The sequence below is a fragment of the Chaetodon trifascialis genome, chromosome 4 (assembly GCF_039877785.1).
Source record: "Chaetodon trifascialis isolate fChaTrf1 chromosome 4, fChaTrf1.hap1, whole genome shotgun sequence".
Lineage (NCBI taxonomy): Eukaryota > Metazoa > Chordata > Actinopteri > Chaetodontiformes > Chaetodontidae > Chaetodon > Chaetodon trifascialis.
The window spans coordinates 13,268,593-13,288,815 of NC_092059.1; the positions used below are offsets into that span (position 1 = coordinate 13,268,593).

The following is a 20,223-nucleotide window of genomic DNA, read 5'->3' on the forward strand; positions in this document are numbered from 1 at the left end:
TTGCCCTGTGATTGTGGTAATATCAATTTAGAAAATGTGTTTAGTCTTCATGCATTAAATATCAACTTCTCACACTATGAGGCATTTAGAAAAATGGCGTCACTGGCTGGGGTTCATGAAGGTTATCAGTACATGTTGTGTACATTTCCTTCCTCACTCCTTTAATTCAACATGTGTACAAATGCAGTTTATTTATCGATGCATCAGACATGAATAAAATGATATTTTGATGAATGAACTTAGAAATTATATACTTTATATACAGTAATTCAGTTACTGAAACACCTACTATAATGGATATTACTCTCCCTGTATACTCACAAGGAAAGCATTAGCACCTTTGAAACGTTCAATATGAAAGTAATCTTTTAAAATAAACTGTTGTTATATATTCTATGCCCTTGTGTCTTTATTTTTCTTAAAGTCAAACTTGAACTGCAGTTTCTTGTTCATTCTTCAAGAAGCCACATCTCAACAAAGGTGTAGTTTATTAAATTATCCAAACCTTGCACGTAAACAGTGCCACTGAGTATACTGTCATTACTCTATTCACATACACCTAAACCATGTTTGGATTAACGCATACATTACAAAAGTCAACTTAAAATAATCCCGTCAGGAAAACTATGTCATGAGAACTACAGAATTGGCACAAACCTGTTTGCAAAAAAAGGCAATAGAGTAAAAACAGGTGACGAACCTTTTTGACATTTAGTTAAATGAAAAAAGAGAATAAAACTCACAAAAGTACAATTGTACAATCCAAATGACTAAATGTCAACGTCTAGTGCACATGCTGACAGTGAAATTTTTTTTTTCTCGTGACAAAATGAACCATTAACAACGTAGAGAGGAAGAACGGAAGAGACCGAGCAGGAGGGAAAGCTGGAACAAAAAGACAAAAATACAAAGACGATAAGGTAATCTGGAGAGTGTGCTGGGGGACAAAAGGTGCTGAGAAATAAAATGAATTGCACAGAAAACCTCAAGACATTTCTGACTAAACAGTAAGCGAGACGACAAGTTTATCATCCATTTGCTGATGATGAAGAGCAGAAAAGCTGACTTTAGACCGGACAGGAGGATACATTTGGTTTCTGGCAAGAAGAAAAAATAAATAAATAAAGCAGAAACACAAGACTTGCATAGAGAGACCTTTTAGAATTCCCCGCTGCATAGACAATGAACACTGCAGCAGTTTATCAAGTAGTATCTGATGAAGTTGAGGGGTTGAGATATAATAAAACTCAGTGAAGTCGAGGCACAGTGTTGTTAAAGGGGAGCACAGCTGAAAGATGGAGTTATTCTGTAAAATGGATATTTATCTGAAAGCCTCCATAAAGTTTTTTTTTTTTGTCCATTAAGATATGAGTCCTCGGGGAAAGACACTCCTGCGACTGCAGCGTAGACTGTTGAAAGACATTTTTAAGGACAATCATATTCTTTCACCATCTTCCGCACTTTGTGATGTTTAATGGTTATGCAGTAAATATATGTCTTTCTACCCTCCTCAGAAACGGCAATTTACTGTCAAAGGACTGTCCTCTCCTTGAATATGAGAGGTAATGACTCCAAAATCAGCTAAAAATGGAAGCGTTAAGAAGGCATCGACATTTGCTGAATACCGTCATACTCAGAAAGTCTATTTTCAGCAGAACTCCCCTTTAAGATATGCACAGAGGAGTGCAACATTGAGTGAAAGACACTTTCACCGCATGCCAGGGTCACCATGAAGCCTTTGTGTCACTGATACACAGTTTGTAACATCACAATGAGATGCAAGAGACACAACCAGACTCAAGTCCAAGTTGTAAATAGAGAATACGAACCATAATACTGAGATGTTGTTGACAGGCAGAGGCAGTAAATTCACAAATATCTGACAAACAAGCATATCCACGATGAATCCGCCTGGCACATTATGAAAAGACTGTGTAGATAAATGAGAGCGCACAGAGTCGGTGGGTAATCCAGCATGAGGTTCTAGTGATTCAACAGCAAAGGGCCAGTTTCTACTTTCACTTTGAGTATTAAAGCTGAACAGGAGGTTTGGGTTGCAGGGAGCACCATGAACTTATACATTCAGCACTGCAACGTCAGTACGAGAATGCACGTTAGAGGAGATACTGCTCGCTGTGCAGCTTTCACTGTACAGAAGGTTGAAGAGTAGATTTGGTTGTGGTGCATATTGCTTTAGACGTGATGCATAACTGGATTAACTGACCTGCAAAAAATGGCAACAGGTCAAGGAAAACATTCATTTTAACTTTTGGGTCACAGTCTGAATCTGTCAACGTGATAAAGGAACCGAACTGGACCGGCTGCAGCTGAGAGTTCAGGTTTTGCCTTCCGTGCAAAGATTCTGCAATTTGGGCAAAGATAATTAATGAAAGAAGTTCAGTGCAGGATTTCGCACTTAAATGTAAACTGACGATTTGAAAGCCATCTTAAAGTAAGCATATTTCTGCTTGTATTAGGCGTGAATTGCAAGAAATACAGTCATCTCTCCATAGACTAGTGGCCACTTCAAGGATTTGCCGGCTCAGCAGTACTGAAGCTGAAATTTAAGATATCACATTCAATTGCTTCCATCTGGTGAATCAAAAGTCCACTTCAACTGCATCAGGTGCAAAATATGAACTCCTTTTAGTCAAAAAGTGCTTTCAGGGAAAGAAAAATGCTTGTATCTTGATAGCTCAGCCAGTGTACTTCAGAAAGTTTCTCATTAAAAGGGACAAACTTGCACATCATCTCCAGGTAAAACTGGGGCAGGTCTGAGCGACTGTATTTCCAACTAAGTTGACACCCTTTCACGGCCCTCCTGGAGCTCTCCTTCAGTCTGAAACTTGCATACAGCATGTTGGTAATTTCTCTGTGTCCAACCAAAACATTTTAATTCTTGCTGTCCCTTCAATTTCCTGGGGATGAAAGACACTCTTTTGTATTTCAATGTCAAATGCAAAACCACCAGCAGCAGCAGCGCAGTCATTTCTTGTTTGTTGTTGCAGTTTCAGAGCATTTCAGGGCTGGCAGTGAAGCACTCCCATTTCAATATACATTTATAAAATGTACCTGGCACAGTAGCTGAAGGCATCGAGAAGGAACAATGAGATTTGATATGTGACATTACTTCGTGTACAGAGCACTCCAGAAGTGGAAATTGCACACATCCCTCTGTACCGCCACTGTCAAGAAAATGCCTTTTCTGAGACATAAACACTGAAATACACATTTAAAGCATGACATAACACAAATGCACAAAAAGCACATTGCTTTCCCTTTCGGACCAGCGTTGCTCACTGAATGACATCACGGTAAGGCGAGCAGCTGGTCTGGGAGGTTATTTCCATCGTTTCCACTGTGGCTGTTATTAAAGTTGTCTGCCAGTCTTCAGGGTGAACGACTGCGGTTCTTTAAAAGGTTGCACGGTGGAGGGGGGGGCGGTAACTTTTGTTTAACTGCTAGACAGTCGATGGTAAAAGTAGATGTAGCCCAAGTCTTTTGGAGGCCTTTCTGACAAACACACTTTGTGGTCGTTGTAGATCACCCACCTGCAGGAAGAAAGAGCATTTGTGGAAAACACTCATTTTCATTGCATTTTGAAATGTTTTCAAAGTGTCAAATCTGACTGCGATGAGGACAGAGGAAATGGGTCAATTCATTTTTTCCATTCAGTCTAAAAAAAATACACTCTCCCTGTTATTTTGAATAATTTATTTTCAGACTTCTGGTGGCAAGAGCTTAAAAATAAAAGCAATAATAACAGTAATTGAATTTCTTTAACAATCTCCTGGGATGATTAATATGAAAGTAAAACACATTAACAGACATTTCCTCATTGTCATCAACAATATGCTGTCGGTTTTGTTCAATAATGAACTGCACGAATACAAAGCAGTGACACTGAGCGCAACTCACCTTCCCTCCTTTTTGATGTGACAAACATAATGTCCGGACATCGTGGATGCTCCCATGTGGCTGATGAAAGCAAAGAGCTCATAACCTGAGAAAGGGAACATAAAGTCACGTATAGAATATGTGACAAGATACCACAGCATAAATGTCAGACATACAGTATACACACCTATATGTTACTCACATAACTATATATCTGTTTAAATGAAATGAAAAATTTAGGCTAATGGCATATTACGACTTTCACCCACAATGTTGCGTGGTCGTGGTTTAAACAGTCATCTGCCAGCCTACAAGCCACATCCAAGCACTGTAAGCTGGAATGTGGAACCGGTCGAGGCAGATGGCCGCCCACCCAGAGCCTGGTCCTGCCTGAGGTTTCTGCTGTTAAAGGAAGTTTTTCCTCGCCACTGTGCTTGCTCATGAGGGAATTGTTGGTTCTTTGTAGATAAAGAGTTTGGTCTGTTCCAGCTCTATACAGAAAGTGTCCTGAGACAACTTCTGTTGGTGCTACAGTATATAAATAAATTTAATTTAATTTAAATGAATTGAAAGTGTGAGAGAATTTTCTGGTGAAGTATCGACTCATCATTATGAATGTTTTTTAGGAGGCTGTTCACACTGAAAAAGGACAACAAAATCACAATGACAGTCTGTTCCCCACAGTGTCTGCTTAGAAACATTCTGGCCCTTGGACAAATGCTGTCGAGGTCTCCTGTTGTACATATTACTTGTGAGGAGCGTTTAGAGTTGAAAAGCTGCTGAATCATGTTTTTGATGTCACTGTGCCCACAGTTATGTAGCAGAGCAGGTAAGTGGCCGGCAGCACCAGAGCTCACCGTGCATCATCAGACATTAATTGGAGCTGAAGGTAAACTGGCCTGTGAGAGTTCATAACATGCAGGTGAAATGCCCTCTGACACTGTTTTTGACTCTGACCCCATGTTAATGTCTCTGTAATTCAGATCTTTGTAATGTAAAATAATATACTAATATGCTGGATCTCTGTCACCATTCCCAAGCTTGCTCTCCAATAGTAAATAAAGTCAAGAGAAGAACTGCAGCTACAGTCACTGAAATCAGTCATGCATAGTCACTCACGTCCTGGACCGTCCTTGATCCGCGGGCCCGCCGTGTCTCTGTCTGGAGACAGCGTGGAGTCGCTGTGTGAGTTGGCGTTGGAGAAAGCGTTGTCGTTGGGCTCCGTGTCAGCCATGTCTGAAAGGGCGTCGCTCTCCTCCTCCTCCGGGTGGGTGAAGATCCAGTCGAGTGCTCGCTCAAGGTTATTGTTCTGAAAGAAAGTCTCCGATTAACTTCGCTGAAATTCCAAATCAAAATGCTTTTCATATGCCAGTATTAAAAATGTTCATATTTGATACTTTTATCAGTCCTTTGGGATGTAGCAAACTCCTCGGGACAGGACAACAGTTTTCACATACATATGCTACTGCGAATACCATCTCCAGCAAGCACACTTCAGTGGCATTTCAGTGGTCATGTGACTTTTATATCTCAGGTCATGTGCTGATCATGTGACTTCTCTGTGTGTAATTTCTTGGCAGAGTTACTTCCTGTCGTTTTACATCTGAAGAAGGTATTTTGATGAACATTGGTGCTTTTTGGTTACTGGTCCTGTAATTTTCCAGTATTTCAAATGAACCTTTTTAACAGTCTACAACCTAGATGTCTTAAGAAATGAGTCTACAAAGGCATCGTAGTAACAGGAAATATTACCAGATAGACGACATATGGCCTACAGACACAATTCATACGGGGTGAAAAAGAGGATAATAATTGTTCATATTCCATCCTGTTTTCTCTCTCATTCCCTCTCTGTTGTGTCTTTAGGTAGCTCCTCAAAAAAAAAAAAAGCAATGCTGAAAACGTTAAAAATGAGCAATCATTTTTCAGGGAGGTGGCAGGTGTCCATCTGTGCTAAATCCCCCCTGATGATGTTTGCTTTTAATCCAGAATAGAGGTGTGATTCCTGGAGAATGTGTGAGTTGGCTGGCAAGTGCTGCTACCTGCTTTTTCTGTCTCCACTAGACAGGTCACTGAGGCTGGAAAAAAGTCCCTCCTGCTAATTTCTGAGCTAAAAATAAACCAGTCATGAGACCCCACTCTGCTTCAGACCGCCACCCCCTCATGAGGAATATGTGTTCATTTTTTCTCACTTCTATTTGGTGGCATTGGGGATGGTAAACAAGCAAGCTTGGTGTCTATTTCTGTGTCTTAATAACAGTCTTGGCTATTTTTTGCTGAGGGGGCAGTTTGAAATACGAAACATGAAACGTGAGAATCAGGGGCCATTTCACAAATAGGCGAGCTAATGAAATTGCTGCAGCTTCATTCCCTTTGACTCACATCCAAAATCCATTCTTCTGGACCGTGAGTTTAAAAATCGTTTGTGAGATGTGATGATAAAATGCCCCCATGTGTCTTGGGAGGCAGACCCTGTTCCTAAACCTCAAAGGCTGCATTAGCAGCAGTGTCCACATGCTGCTGGGACTATTTGCAAACGCCATGCAGAGCAGACATCTTTAATCACTCAGGACCAATTAAATTTGTATTTAATTGCCAGCCGAGTCTTTTCTGACTGACGGAGCTTAATTTTCACCATCTCACCCTTTCTTTGCCCTCTTTTCAAACACCACCTCACTTCAGGCCAACCTCCTGCTTTGTCATGAACTGGTGACTCTTTTGTTTCTCCTGACCAGGACAGTCACCCTCTGTCTGTGGTGTCACTGCTTCCTGGAGACGTGTACGTGGATCTCTGTATGCAGACTTTCTCTTGACTCTTTTTCTCTTCATATAACTCTTCATCATTTCTGTGAGTCACAGATTAATGAATGAGTGCCACCTAGCCACCAAATGCTCCACAAATGTTAACTAAATTTCCAGAAAATCTGCAAAAAATGCAAATGAAAGCTTGTTCCCATTCACTATCGTTATGCGATTATTAGCGGTTGTTTCTTTGAGATAAGCAGCAGGTGGCACTCATTCTCCAATCAGAAAACTATTATGCAATTGCAGAAGAGGATGCAACAAGATGACATAGATAGGAAAGCGCAAACCTCAAATGGTGAAAAAAATGGAGGAGAAAACATGACGGTAACATGACTACAGGCTTCACTTTGTGTGCAGCAGTGGATTTTAGCCTCAGGAGCAGGAGAGGACACATTAGACCCAAAGGTAAAAACTCATAAACCAAGGTTGATAAACAGACGATACATATATATTATAATAAGAAATGTTAGGGATTAAGACTCATCTGAATTATCCGCTGGCAGAAACGCATTAGTAGAAGAAAAAACTTCCTGTCGGCTAATGGAAACAAGTTATTTATTAGTACACAAAGTGCAAACATGAACAGAGTGGGCAGACTGACCGTGGCTTTGAGCGCCTGGATGCTGTGAGTGCGGGGGAAGCCCATCGAAGTGAGGATGGCGATGCTCTCCTCAGGGGGCGAGTTGCCCAGCGGGGTGGCACCCATGGGGCTGTCACTGGTGGAGGGACCAGGATCCATCATGGAGGGCAAAGTGAGAGGTTCTGCAAAGTCTGAAAAAATGAGAGAATAATAATGAGACGCTGTAGGTCTCTGTTTATTTTTTACCCAGTCGATAAATAGATGTCTGTCAGAGGTCAAAGTCAGCAGAATCTAGTTGACTATTGACCAAAAATGTTTGTTGAAATTTACACATTGAGAGCAAATGCATAAAACACACAACTGTTACACGTAAACATCTATCACACGTGCACCGGGAGGAACCTTGGATACTACTTTAGTGGCGGAAACAGTATCTGATGCTAATGCACCCCCTGGCATGTTCATGTGAAGGTCAGGACTAGTAATGGGAGTCCACATGTCTCTACAGAGGTAAGTGTTGATCTGTTTAACTTTCAAACAACTACAGCACAACTTTTCTACATTTTATTTTTGCAAAGTCCATAAATCAGTGTCTCTGATTCTAGAGAGCATTTCTTAAGAAACAAAAAATCTAGAAAGGTGAAACACAGGTCCATAATACTGCTGCTGTTCAGAGGAACGCATGCAGGAGGAACATTGTGTGAATTATATCAACTCAGGAAGCATCCTCAACTAAGAATGTGACTATGAATTAAGTCTCATTTCCAAGTGAACAGCAATGAACAGCACTTGACCCTCAGCCTGGGAACAAGGACACTCCTCCTGTAATTACTCTACTGTTGGCCATAAACAGAGCCTTCATTAGTGTCCTTGTCATAAATGAAAATGCATACCACCCAGCCTCTCACCCTCCTCGTCTCATGTCCTTCAGACTGCTCACAGCACAGCTGTTTTCATGCGACAGGAAGAAGGTTGTCTTGCAGGTGGACAAATAAGACTGAACACTGTATGTTTGCTCATTGAGTCAAATTATTTTTAAATTGGTAGTTATTATTTAACTTCCAGCATAAACTCTAACAGAACTCATCACAACCTTTGTCAAAGAAATTCATTTATTAAAGTTCACATGAACTCTGGCCCTGTTCAATAAGGCTCATTTTCAGCTTTTACCAGATTCACTGAGGAATAATTATAATAAAAGATAATAATCGAGCCGCCTTGTTTGCAAAGTGCTTTGAAACTCCGTTAGTTTACCTTTGTAAAGGCAGTTCTTTGAGATTGACCTCAAAGAAGTGTTCTGTGGTACTGCGTCTAACAACGATTAAGTGCAAAGTTTAGTTGTAAAAAAAAAAATAAGTTGTGAAGTGATGCTAATGGGAAAGTAATGAAACTTAAAAAAAGTGGGGGAGGCAGGAGAAGAAGCAACCATTGTGCAGCAGGCAGGGACGGACAATTTTACTGATGTTATTGAGCCTGAATGAAGCCCATTCTGAAGATACATTAGGCCCATTTAAAACTAACAGGCAGGGGGCTGCTCTAATTTCCCTCCAATGTAGAGGTCCTTTACAGCCAACCAGGGAAATAAAAGTGACACGAGTCAACGCCTCAGGGGAACATCTCCAGTGCTGAACGGCTCTCCAAGAGACAAAGTCAGTTCTCACAGAGTTTCTGGTGATGATCTCACGCACAGACGTGCAGGGATAAACAGCTGCAGTACACAAAGCGATGCAAAGTCTGACACACAACTCAGATTTCTCTCTGAGGAGGAGCTGGAGATGTGATGCGTCGCTCACTTTGAATTACCTTTGTGTTTAAAAGGTTCCATACAAATAAACTGGCCTTGACTTCGTATACCTGGAATGCTTTTTGGCAGATTTGCATTGACGTAGTCTTTTCCAGTAAAAAAAACAAGCACAACACAAGTTGATGGCATCATGTGACTGCTTGTGTTATGAAGCAGCATCTCCGTTCGTATCCTTGCCTTGACCTGCACGTCCATCTCTCGTGCTCATCTCTGGCGACTCAGCTTGTTGAGACTGCAGCTCTTCCAGTGCACCTGCTGTTCTGATTATTTTGTCCCCAGTATTTTTGGTCTCTCGGGCTGACGATTGCATCTTTAACCCTCCGCACTCACTTAACACTCACCCACACACCCTATTCCTTGCCAAGACTATTTTGCAGTGACTATTTTTCATCATTAGACCCTTACCATGAATTTGGAAATACAATAGGCACCAAAGTGAAAAAAGGTTTATTAAAATCACTGGATTGTTAAATAGAAACCATTGATTTTCATAAACCTTTCTCACACCTTACAGCTGGATGTATCAGAAAATGAATGTACATAAACAGTAAGCACCACATTTTTGAGGGTTTTTTTGTTGTTTTCATTCAGTTTTACAACAGTTAGAAAAAACTTATTGATGCACAGCACATGTTCACCAATACACCAAGACTTAGATTGAAAACCAGGGTCAACTTTGCTATCAGGATCCTGTTAATAGGCGCTTTTAGTTGATTAATTCCTTGCTGTGTGTGTCTAATAATTACATGTATTGTTTCACACTTTCACTATCTCATTGTATACCCTAGTTTATTCGTTCATGTTCTTTTCACTCTGGTTTTATTTTACAGTAATTATAGTGGATTGTGTTTTAATTGTGCTGCTGTGAATCACTTTGTAACTATGTTAAGAGGTGTTATACAAATAAAAGAGGTTATCATTATTACTTTTTAATTATTATTATTATTATTATTATTACTACTATGAGCTGCTAGCTATCTCTGAGATCTCTCAGAGATCTTCCCTTACCAGGCTCCTCCATGTGGGCTATGATCCAGTTGAAGGCCATCTCGGGGCCCATGTTGCCTGTGTAGTAGACCGCCTTCCTACAGGCCTCCAGTGGAAAGCCCATCTCCGCCAGCTGCATTACTGCTGCCTCGTCTATTTCTGGAGCTGGGGACACGACAAACCAACATCAATAACTAAAACATAGTGGTTGCTGATTCAACACTACCAGTAACCTTTCAGTTTAAACAAAAAAAATAAGATTTTGCAGTGGCTCTCTCTTTGGGCCTCATTAAGCAAAGAGTCCAGGAGAGGATAGGCCCTGGGGAGGTTTCTTTATCGAAGGATGATTTATCAAAGAGAGAAACGAATCTGTCTAAAACAAACAGAGCCACATGGAAAAGTAAAGTTTGTTTGGAAGAAGAGAGCAGCTGCAGCAGCTGCTTAAGCACACATGGTCAGAGCTTTAGCTTCATAGCATTCATCACTACGCCTGGTGCCCAAAATACATGTACCATGGCCAAAACTTTTAGAAATGCTACATACTTATATACATAGTAGTGAGCAACTGAGAAGAGAAATTAAATACTCACAGTCCATGGAGCTCATGGAGTTATCTGAAAAAGGAGAAAAAATGTATTTCAGATGACGGCACACAATAACACCACACACAGTTGCTGGTTTTGTGTATTTTCTTTTGTTTATCTGTGGTTTTGTGTACTTCCCTGGCTCAAATAGCTTATTTCTGTAAAATGGACACTGCTGAATCACTTTATTGACTTTATATGACTGTTTTCTAGTTATGCTGTTGTTGCACAATGCTATTTGTCAAAAATTACATAGACTTACTTTATTGTGCAGTATCAATCATAATAGGGATGCCCCTTTTACACACAGGGCCGATTCAAGGTGGCTGCAAGTAGTCAAGTTGTCAGAAAACACTTGTGGTGTTGCCTTGTCACCCCCTGCAGTCAGGAGATTGATTTGCCCCCACTGTTCCCAAACACTGCAATCACAATTTGAGCTGCTCCTATCAAACATGTTTGATTTTTGTGATGTTTTTCCAATTGAATTAGTCTGGACAGCGAAATCTTTGCAGTGTCTAGCACCAATACACATCAGGAGGTACATCCATGAATTTATTTGAAGTTGCTGGGTAGTAATTACCAGCAAAAGACAAATACCTGTACACTGCTCCCTGATTCACAATTCTTCTTTTGCTCTAAGTAGACATGATGCAGGTTTTTGTCTTTGTACTGTTTGTCACCAACACTTTACCTAAGATTGTTATCTGAGGCCATTTTTAGCATTTTAAGTATTTGCAATGCAAAAATGAGCCAATAAAGTCAAATGTTGGGCAGTTTGTATAGTTTCACTATTTTGCTCACCACAACTCTTGTGTGCTTCCTCCCTCTTTTATAAAACACATCACGGTTCATGTCAAATATAAACTGCATATTTGAAATTGAAAAATGAGCTTTTCCAGTTAAATCCCACATGAGACAATCTCATTAGCAAATAAATGAAAATCAAAAATCGGTATCTATATAGTCTGAGCAGCTTTTATTTGTTTGCTTTGTGCTCTAGAATTATGGAAGAAGGGAATCATTTTTTTGCCCTGCATCTTCTTGACGGCCTGGAATCACTGAGCGAATGGATGATAGTTCAAGCAGCGTACAGGAAAACACATTTGTGCAGCGCTGTGCAATCAATGAGAAGCACTGAAGCCTTTTGGAGACAGAAGGGTGACCAATGATTAATCACTGCTGATGCCAGCCGGGGGATAATGGGCCAGTGGTTCATTTGCAACCGACGAAACTCATCATATAAATGTGAAATAAATAAATAAATCACAGAATGTATTGAAAGCAGCAAATCATTTCCTTTGACCTCTTTTCATTTCACTGTTTAAACTGCATGATTTACACACTGGTATTTGTTTTCACCTCTCTGGCTACAGAAAGAGAAGCTCTGATGGAAGTCAACAGGGCACATATGCAAAATAACTCCTCAAACTTGCTACATCAAAACAACATTTACACATATTTCCATGCATTGATTGTACTGTGGCCTGTTAAGATAGCTGTGTAGCTTGCTGCTGTCAGACGCAGATATGCAATGCTGACTAAGCAAGGCAGTTTCAGATGAAAAGAAGGATGCTTTAATGGCAAGACGCTGACGAGTTTTAAGTAGATTCTGCACTCTTCCAAGAAGACAATTTCAGGCTTTGGAGGTCTGAGATAGCAGGTACAGCACAAAATGTTCAGGCCTGAAATATTAAGGCATACTCAGACAAACATGTTCAGACCTCTGCTTCGTCCTCTGAAGCAGCTGGCTAAACGATTGTGTAAAGCTCTCAGATAAAAACCTCCCGAGTCTGTCAATGTGTGAAGCACAGCAAAGGCTGCTTGTCGATGTTACTGCATCTTTGCTCCTCGGACCTCTTTTTGTGTTTGGAGCTTGAGAAGGTGCAGAACACTTAGTGCTTCACGTCTGCTGAAATATTAAGGAGGACACTGATAACTTCATGTAGCTGAACTCTGCAAACAGTGAAAGGTGGAACAGAGGAATAGGAATTACAATAACAAAGGAGACAAAGAAAGACAAACCAAAGGAGAGGCCAGCAAAAAGGTTCAAGTACACTGTATGCAATGGAAATATCACTCAGCTTACAGTCTGAAGCAAGTAACTTTCAAGAAAAGTAACAACAATACTGCTTGAGGTCTAAATCACACTCACCAGCACCTAGTAGGTTATTCCCAGAGCCCAGGGAAGTACATTACAAGGGGATCTCATAAAATCATTATAACTTATTAGGCTTAGCCACACTGTGAACACAACAACTTTTCAGTAATTGATTGAGCATGCCTTTCCCATGGGATCCCATTCAATATGCCCTTAAGAGAAAACTTGGGTGGCTTTGAGCAGAACATCATATTAGAGACAATTTCACGGATCATTTGTCTCTGTCACAAAAATACCCCACACCTCCTGAAAAGGATGTTAGGTAACAACACACATCTGAGTTAGCTCTCAAAGCAACACTGTATGTCCAGTTTATTGCATACAACCTGATACATACTGTCTCATATGTTGAGAGGAGGTTTGTATATTCTGCGCTCTTCATATATATATTTAGAATGGACAAAATATATTTGGCTATGTGGGTAAAAACAATATAAAATGCAGGTGCTGAGGGAAAACAATGACCTTTGAAATTAATAAGAAGACTGTGAAATTGAACATGAAGGACCAAAAATGCCTCCAGTAGTTAAGAGTGGCGAGGGTATTTGCATTCATGCATGTATGCAAGTACCCCTGTGGGCCTCTACAGGTGAGTCATGGGAGCCTGTGACCAGGGGATTCTTGGTGAGACAAATGGAGCACTGGCTGATCTGAATATATCTGAAGCACAACCAAATGTTGGCCCCAATGTTTATTTGCAAATATGCATTAACACACACACACACACACACACACACACACACACACACACACACACACACACACACACACACACACACACACACACACACACACACACACACACACACAGAGCTACCATTTCCACTTAAAACCACTCTTGGCATACAGTGAACCTGTTCTGTACCTCTGGTGTCTTCAGGTAGAACGATGGGAGGCATGAGGTCAGGCAGCTCCTCTTCACCCGCCTGCAGCCCTGTGGCCCGCATCCGGCTCAGATCCAGAAAGTCAGGAACATCGATGGCCAAGTCTGTACAGGAAGACAGAAATATAAAATTTAACTGATGAATGTGTTGACATGCATAAGACTAAACTTACTGAAACTGTGGTTCCAAAAGCATCAGGGAGACACAATGATCTCAGCCCACAGACTTACAGTAATGAGTCCAAAGCAGGATCCTTTTTTAATCTTTTCTTAAGACAAACATTTATTAATGTTCCTTTTATCTATAGGTTGTTGTCTTCTTTTAAATGTTGCTGTTCTACATCAAATCCATGTCTGTTATTGTATTTTTTAGATGCTGACAAAAGGAATTCCATGCACTCCCTGTTGTAGCGTGACTCGAGCCTCTGCTAGCTATTTGTGTAAGTGACACTCCACAAAACTGTGACAGTAGGTCAAATGTAATACTGAAGATCGTGATTTATGAGTATCATTTTACACAATTAAACAAATATGTGGCCATATCTCATTAGTGAAAGAATGAAATACTTTAAATCTTTGATTTTGTTGGCAAAGTCATGACGGTCACAGAGTTTCTGCATTTTGAATTCAATGAATTTCAGCATCTTGTTAAATTAAAAACTCAGCAGGTTTTACAGATATGGACAGGGTGAGAGATGGGGTAGTTCATCACTACGTGTCTAAAACTGCTGGTGAAGTCATTCATGAGTTGGACAAAAATGACTTAGACAGCATTTTCACCAACTACTGTCCGTGCCTTGTGAATAACAGTTTGATGGCGCCCCCTGCTGGACTGTAGCACTAATACATGCCTGTCCCAGCATTGCTGGAGGCAGGCAGAAGACATTTCAAGTGCCACTGATAAATGAAGGTTGACAAGCAGTTACCTAGTTTCTTCGGCACCCAGTCAACCCCGAATGTGAATTTCTTGATCTGCAAAACTAGATACTCAGGGAAGGAGGCAAAACGGGACGTTCTGCAGAGGAAAATAACAACATATTTATGACTGCAAGTGGTTTCAATTTAAAGCTATGAGGGTATGAAAAACAGTGTGTAGAATAGTCGTTCCAGGCCCAGACACATGTGACCCTCTGCTTACTTGATTCCAGCTGACTTGGCCTGCAGCGCTGAGCTCCAGAAGTCAGGGACGTTCTCTGGCTCCGTGAAGGCCTGCAGGCATGCAGTAAAGGGGATCCGCGCTCTCACCGGCTCAGGAGGAGCCCGCATGTTCTCCTCAGCGTCCTTCCGCTTGGCCTCATATGCCAGCAGCTCCTCTGGTAGAATGAAAACAAAGACAAACACTTTGAGTTGTGCAAATCTCTACAAAATTCCATAATATTTAGTATTTAAAATCTAAATTTGAGTGAAATCAAGGGTGATACACCCTTTAATATCAGTGAATTATTTAAGGTGTTGTGCACCATTAGAGATGTCTGCTTCCATCTGCAGTGCGTCAGACAAAGACTGTCAAGGTCGCCGTTGTTTCTATTAATTATGCCAACATTGTCACAATTAATATGGCAGTGTTACGATGATGCAATGATCCTTTAAAGACTGTGTTATACAAGGCTGCAGTCACTTTTTCCACTCTTAACTACGCAGCTCTCAGTCAGGACCTTCTGTGGCCTTTCAGACAAGGACCTGCTGATTCTCCCAGCGGTGCCCAGCGTCACGCCAGCTGTACCGACCAGAGGCAGCTGTGGCTTCTGACTGCAGCAGGACATTTTCAGTCTGTGCATATGGGAGCTCCTTTACCTCGATTGGTGGCTGCCTCAATGGGCGCAGGCAGCTGGATGCAGTAGTCCACCCGCTGAGTGTAACGAACCCGACGTGACTGGCAACACTGAATTCGCTCCTCGACCAGGAAGCGGAAGACGTCACTTGGATTCTCTGAGCCTGCGCTGTTCCTCTGTAGATGCCAGAGTGAGAGGGTGAGTTTGAATACCAGTAAAGTGGTCCAGTGTTGACATAATGATGGTTCCTCCAAGACTACAGGTGATAAAGAGTGTTTTATTTGCACATTTCATTTTCTAATCATCAGACTGTTATGTGTCCTCATATTGTAATGGTATTGTCTGGCACCCCGCGCTAATGCACCGATAATCTCATATTAACTTAATTAGCCAGGAGGGTGTCCTGCGGTCTAAAGCCTGGTGCAAATACATTTAAGAGCAAGACCTGAATATTTTTTATCTTAATTAATCAACTCCTAATCAAAACTATTTGAAACAAAGTTATTTAAAATACTGTATGACTGCTTAAGAGCTGTGCAGACGCTTCTGCGACACATGACAGCCTGCAGTCTGAAATGCAACTCTATCTAAAAGCTATTCTTTGCTGCGGTCTATTACAGTCTCCTGGCATGACTTCGACACAACTGCTGTTTGACCCAGATCTCTTAATACAGTCATTCATAATGTAGATGCAACTCTTTAATTTAGGAACCACCTCAATTAAATGTACCCTTCATACCTGGGAGTATTACATATTTTCAGAATCACAAACACATTAATCATAATCAGTGAGCGGCTCTGAGTCTTCTAGTAGGGGTCATTGAGGTTTACACTGTGTTTATTTGAAGGCTGTGATGAAGGATTGCATTGCGCCTTAACACACCAGTTTGCACAGCAGCCTTTCTGCAACCCAGCTCTTCTATTCTGAGAAGCTACAAAAATATACAAGTTATAATTTCACTCAGGCCAAGTATGCTGGCTGACATAGATGGAGGAAAATGTTGCTGATGGTGGTGGCTTTAGTCACGTTATCTATGTCTGGATAACTAAATCAGTATCTAGTTTACAGACAGTTGTGACGGCAAGCAAGTGGACTAAAGGAGGGGAGGAGGGTACAAACAAACTTTTCTCCATGGAAAAGATGTTTTCGCTCTTCTCCCGACTGGCTTCGGCAAGAGTCCCACTACAACATATGGTTCGTTGATCTGATTGGTTGAAGTTAGCCCGTGATAGGTGGTGATAGAACGATGGCTCATCCAATCACTTGCAAAGTGTTTTTTGAAAGTGCTGTTTTCCAAACAGTTTCCACTTCCCAGATGGTTCTGTGTAACAAACCATCTGGTGTGTCAGGTTACGCTTATATTTTATCCATATTTTATATTTTGTTACATGCGCAATTGAAAATTTGTACAAAAGCTCATAAAAAGGAGAAAAATAATCAAAAATGAGTAAATACCTTTTATTTGTCATGTATAAAGTTGATAAAGGCCTTTGCATGTGGTCATTTTACATAAACTACTCGCTGAATTAAAAAAAATGTGTTATATCATGATCTGTGTATCTGTGGGGATCTGCAGTTTTCCCCTCCTTTTCCTCTTGTGTCTGTGTTTCCCTCTCCATCTGTCTCCTGTCTGCCTCTCCCCTGTCTGCTCTGTGTGTGTATGTTTCACTGCAGGGCATGACTGGCAGGTTTGGTCCAGCCTCTTCCTCTACTGATCACATCTGCTCGCAATCAGACAATCAAGACTCACCTGCTGCTGAAGTATTTAAGATAAGTGGTAACGACTGAGACTCCTGAAGAATCACTTATGTATTTTTATACCTTTTCCTTGCCTGCCTTCTTAACTCTTGTTTTCTGTGCTCAGGTGCCTAACCGTCATCTGCTCCAGTCCATGTCCTCAGTCTGTCAGTCTGTGTCTTGTGAGTTTTACTGGATTTGGACACTCTCCCGGCCTGCTCACTCTGTCAACCCTTCAGTTTTTGTGTGGATCATCCAGATTCGTCTGTTACACGTTACTCATCAAACCATCGACTTTTTACACTACTCCTGCCCTCCTTGTCTGAGTTCAGCATTTGGGTCCATTTGTACTAAACTGAACAGTATCATTATCTGGATATGAAGTGACCTATATGGAGAAATTAGATTTTGGTCATATGGCACAGCCCTAGTGGTATGTTTTTGGTGATTTTTCACAACATGAGGTGGAGGAAGTGTCGGGTCCCAGTCAGGGCATGTATCATGGCTGAGACAGAATAGGAAGCATTATCTGGCCTCCCTGTGTAACAGATAGCACTGAGCTATATTTATCCTGGTAGCATGAGACACATCAGAGCAACCAAGGAGACAGTGTGCTGTGCTTAGTAAAAAACAGACCCTCCCTCCTATACACACACACACACACACACAACCAAAACTGAACTTAAGTGCTGGATGTAGTCCCTGTTCATTTACGATGACATTTTGAATATATTTTGCGCACACAGAGGTTTAGCTTCACTGACCTCCACAAGGTTGATGATGTGCAGGAGGAACTCGTGGGCATCTTGTTGTCTGTTGGAGGAAAATTCTGGGTGTCCTCGGCTGACCAGGGCCTTCAACATCCGCGGAGAGACGCCCTTCTGCTGGTGCTGGAATGAGAACATTTGGGCGTCACGCACACTGACTGACCGCGTTACCACTCACTTGTCTCAAAGAGAAGTATAAGATAAGACGGCAGGCCAGCAGTGAATATTAGATACTCGCTGAAATCCGCTTCAGGGTGGACTGCCAGTACCAGGCTTTGTACAGGAGAATTGCCAGTGAATACAATATGAAGCACTGTGTCACAGAGAGTTCTTTTGAGCTCCTGAAAAGAGACTTAATTTTAAGCCCTGAGAAGATATTTAGATCATTATACTGTGTGACCCCGAAACAATGGTCACTCATGATGTGGCTAACCAAGCAGCAGTGCTGGCTGTAACTCAAAGTTGACAGAAAGAAGGGATACAGCATCAGCAGTGAATAACTGCTTCCCAAATGACTGCTATGAGTTAAGCTACAAATGTCTTTTAAGAGACAGAACCTGCTAAGCAGATGATAAAATCTCTGTGCTGCTTGAATTATCCATAAATCTTAGTTCGTACGTCGCCAAATGCAAGAACTTAAATCCTGCTGTCTAACCGAATGAAAGGTGCGCAACACATATGAAAAGACTTGCAAATTCTAGCTCCATTATAGCTCGATATGCTTTAATGCTTTTCCTTTTCTACTTTCCTGGGCACGGACCTTTTAGGTATTCACTACACATAGTATAAAACACTCTGATTTAGCCTGTAATGCAGCCTGGAACTAAAAAGAGTTTCTGTAGCATAAAATAAAATGGTACATTGAAGCAAAAGTTCGACAGTTGGACTCTTAGCTAATGCTACATCGATGCTGCTTTCCATCAGCTAAGTTTGATAGTTAGCTAGCTAGTCCAACATGAAACGGAAAGAAGATAGTTTGCCGTGTCTGTTGACATTGACGTGACAATTTCAGCGGCCTCTAAGGCTCATTAATTAAACTATTTTATATATTGTTTATATAGGCTATGCTAATCTCCTGCTAGGCTAACCTAGCCAGCTTTTTTACATAAATGAGAGCGGTATCAACTCCTCAGCTACATGCCAGAAAGAGAATCCTTCCCAAAATGCTATCCCATTCAAGTGTTTGCAGGAGAACAAACTTGAAAAGCCCTTTTAATGAGAGTTGTAAAGAGAAACATTTCCTTAGTAGAGACTGACCACAGCATGCCAACTCAAGACCCCAATATCTTCCCAGCGGTCAACATGTATTCAAACCTGACTCCACCATCACATGTGTAGGAAGAGCAGGATCACAGCCCACCCTCTCAATTACTGTGACTGCTGAGGCTTAAAAGAAGCCCAGTGCTGGGTCCCATTATGCTTTCATGCTTTTCCTCCCCTACTTTCCTAGCAGCTGTCTACTATGTGGTAAGAAAAGGGAATGATTTCATATCATGTGGATTTAAATTAGTAAAGTAAAAGAAATAAAGAAATGTAATCAGTGGCTCTGTTCAAGACCTTGAGGGGTTGCAGGAAGCGCAAGCACAGCTAATATTTGTGAGAAAATAATGTAGGGAATTAAGAGTGAAATACAGTGTTAGAGCTGTGCCTGGAGCTGTGTTCATAAACAATTTGAGTTGCACATTTGGGACTGCAGCCAGCAGCTATTTTCAGACTAAAGCAAAAAGGTCAGAGCACAAGAGAACTTGACAACATATCTTAAAATCACATTTTCTTTTTCTTTTCAACATTTCTGTCACAGAAAAGCTCAAGTGTATTAATCACACAGATGTACTCCATTATGAGAAGTCATTTCATGTTTAAATTGGGAAAACGTCAAGCTGACAAGCTGTAGGTCTTTGATGATGATGCTAACAGTTTGGTTATTCAGTGAACTCATTTTGCTACCACACTGAGTATTAACATGCTTCTGGACCCAGTTTGGGAGCTGGACATACCCAGTTTAATACCTTGTATTCTTCTTTCATCACCTGTTCAATGAGCTCAGATTTCATGGGTGGTTTGGCGTACTGGCCTGAGAGCAGTCCATGTCCCAGTTTAGCCCTGTCGCACAAAAACAAAGGCATCAACATCACAGTATATCATCAGATTTTTCTGCTTTTTTGGGGTGATTTCTTGGAAGACACAACCTGAGGGCAAATACTAGTCGGAGCAAACATTTGAAAACCTTCAGACAATACACCCGGAG

At 41.2% G+C, this 20,223-nt stretch overlaps 1 protein-coding gene across 2 annotated transcripts in view; it reads right to left on the reverse strand.

Annotated features, from left to right (window-relative positions):
• Positions 1-471: 471 nt before the first annotated feature.
• The window catches only part of usp13 (ubiquitin specific peptidase 13), a 30,158-nt gene continuing 10,406 nt past the window's right edge, over positions 472-20,223 (reverse strand). The window contains exons 10-21 of one of the 2 annotated variants that reach the window (XM_070960882.1): positions 19,985-20,078; positions 17,973-18,098; positions 15,493-15,646; positions 14,837-15,011; positions 14,625-14,713; positions 13,681-13,803; positions 10,664-10,687; positions 10,095-10,238; positions 7,304-7,473; positions 5,017-5,206; positions 3,919-4,003; positions 472-3,551 (exon numbers count right to left, since the gene is read on the reverse strand). In XM_070960882.1, the coding sequence (XP_070816983.1) occupies positions 3,455-3,551; positions 3,919-4,003; positions 5,017-5,206; positions 7,304-7,473; positions 10,095-10,238; positions 10,664-10,687; positions 13,681-13,803; positions 14,625-14,713; positions 14,837-15,011; positions 15,493-15,646; positions 17,973-18,098; positions 19,985-20,078 (1,471 nt within the window). In that variant the 3' untranslated portion in view covers positions 472-3,454. Of the gene's footprint in view, positions 3,552-3,918; positions 4,004-5,016; positions 5,207-7,303; positions 7,474-10,094; positions 10,239-10,663; positions 10,688-13,680; positions 13,804-14,624; positions 14,714-14,836; positions 15,012-15,492; positions 15,647-17,972; positions 18,099-19,972; positions 20,079-20,223 lie in introns of both variants that reach the window. The other variant, XM_070960881.1, reaches the window with a different exon arrangement.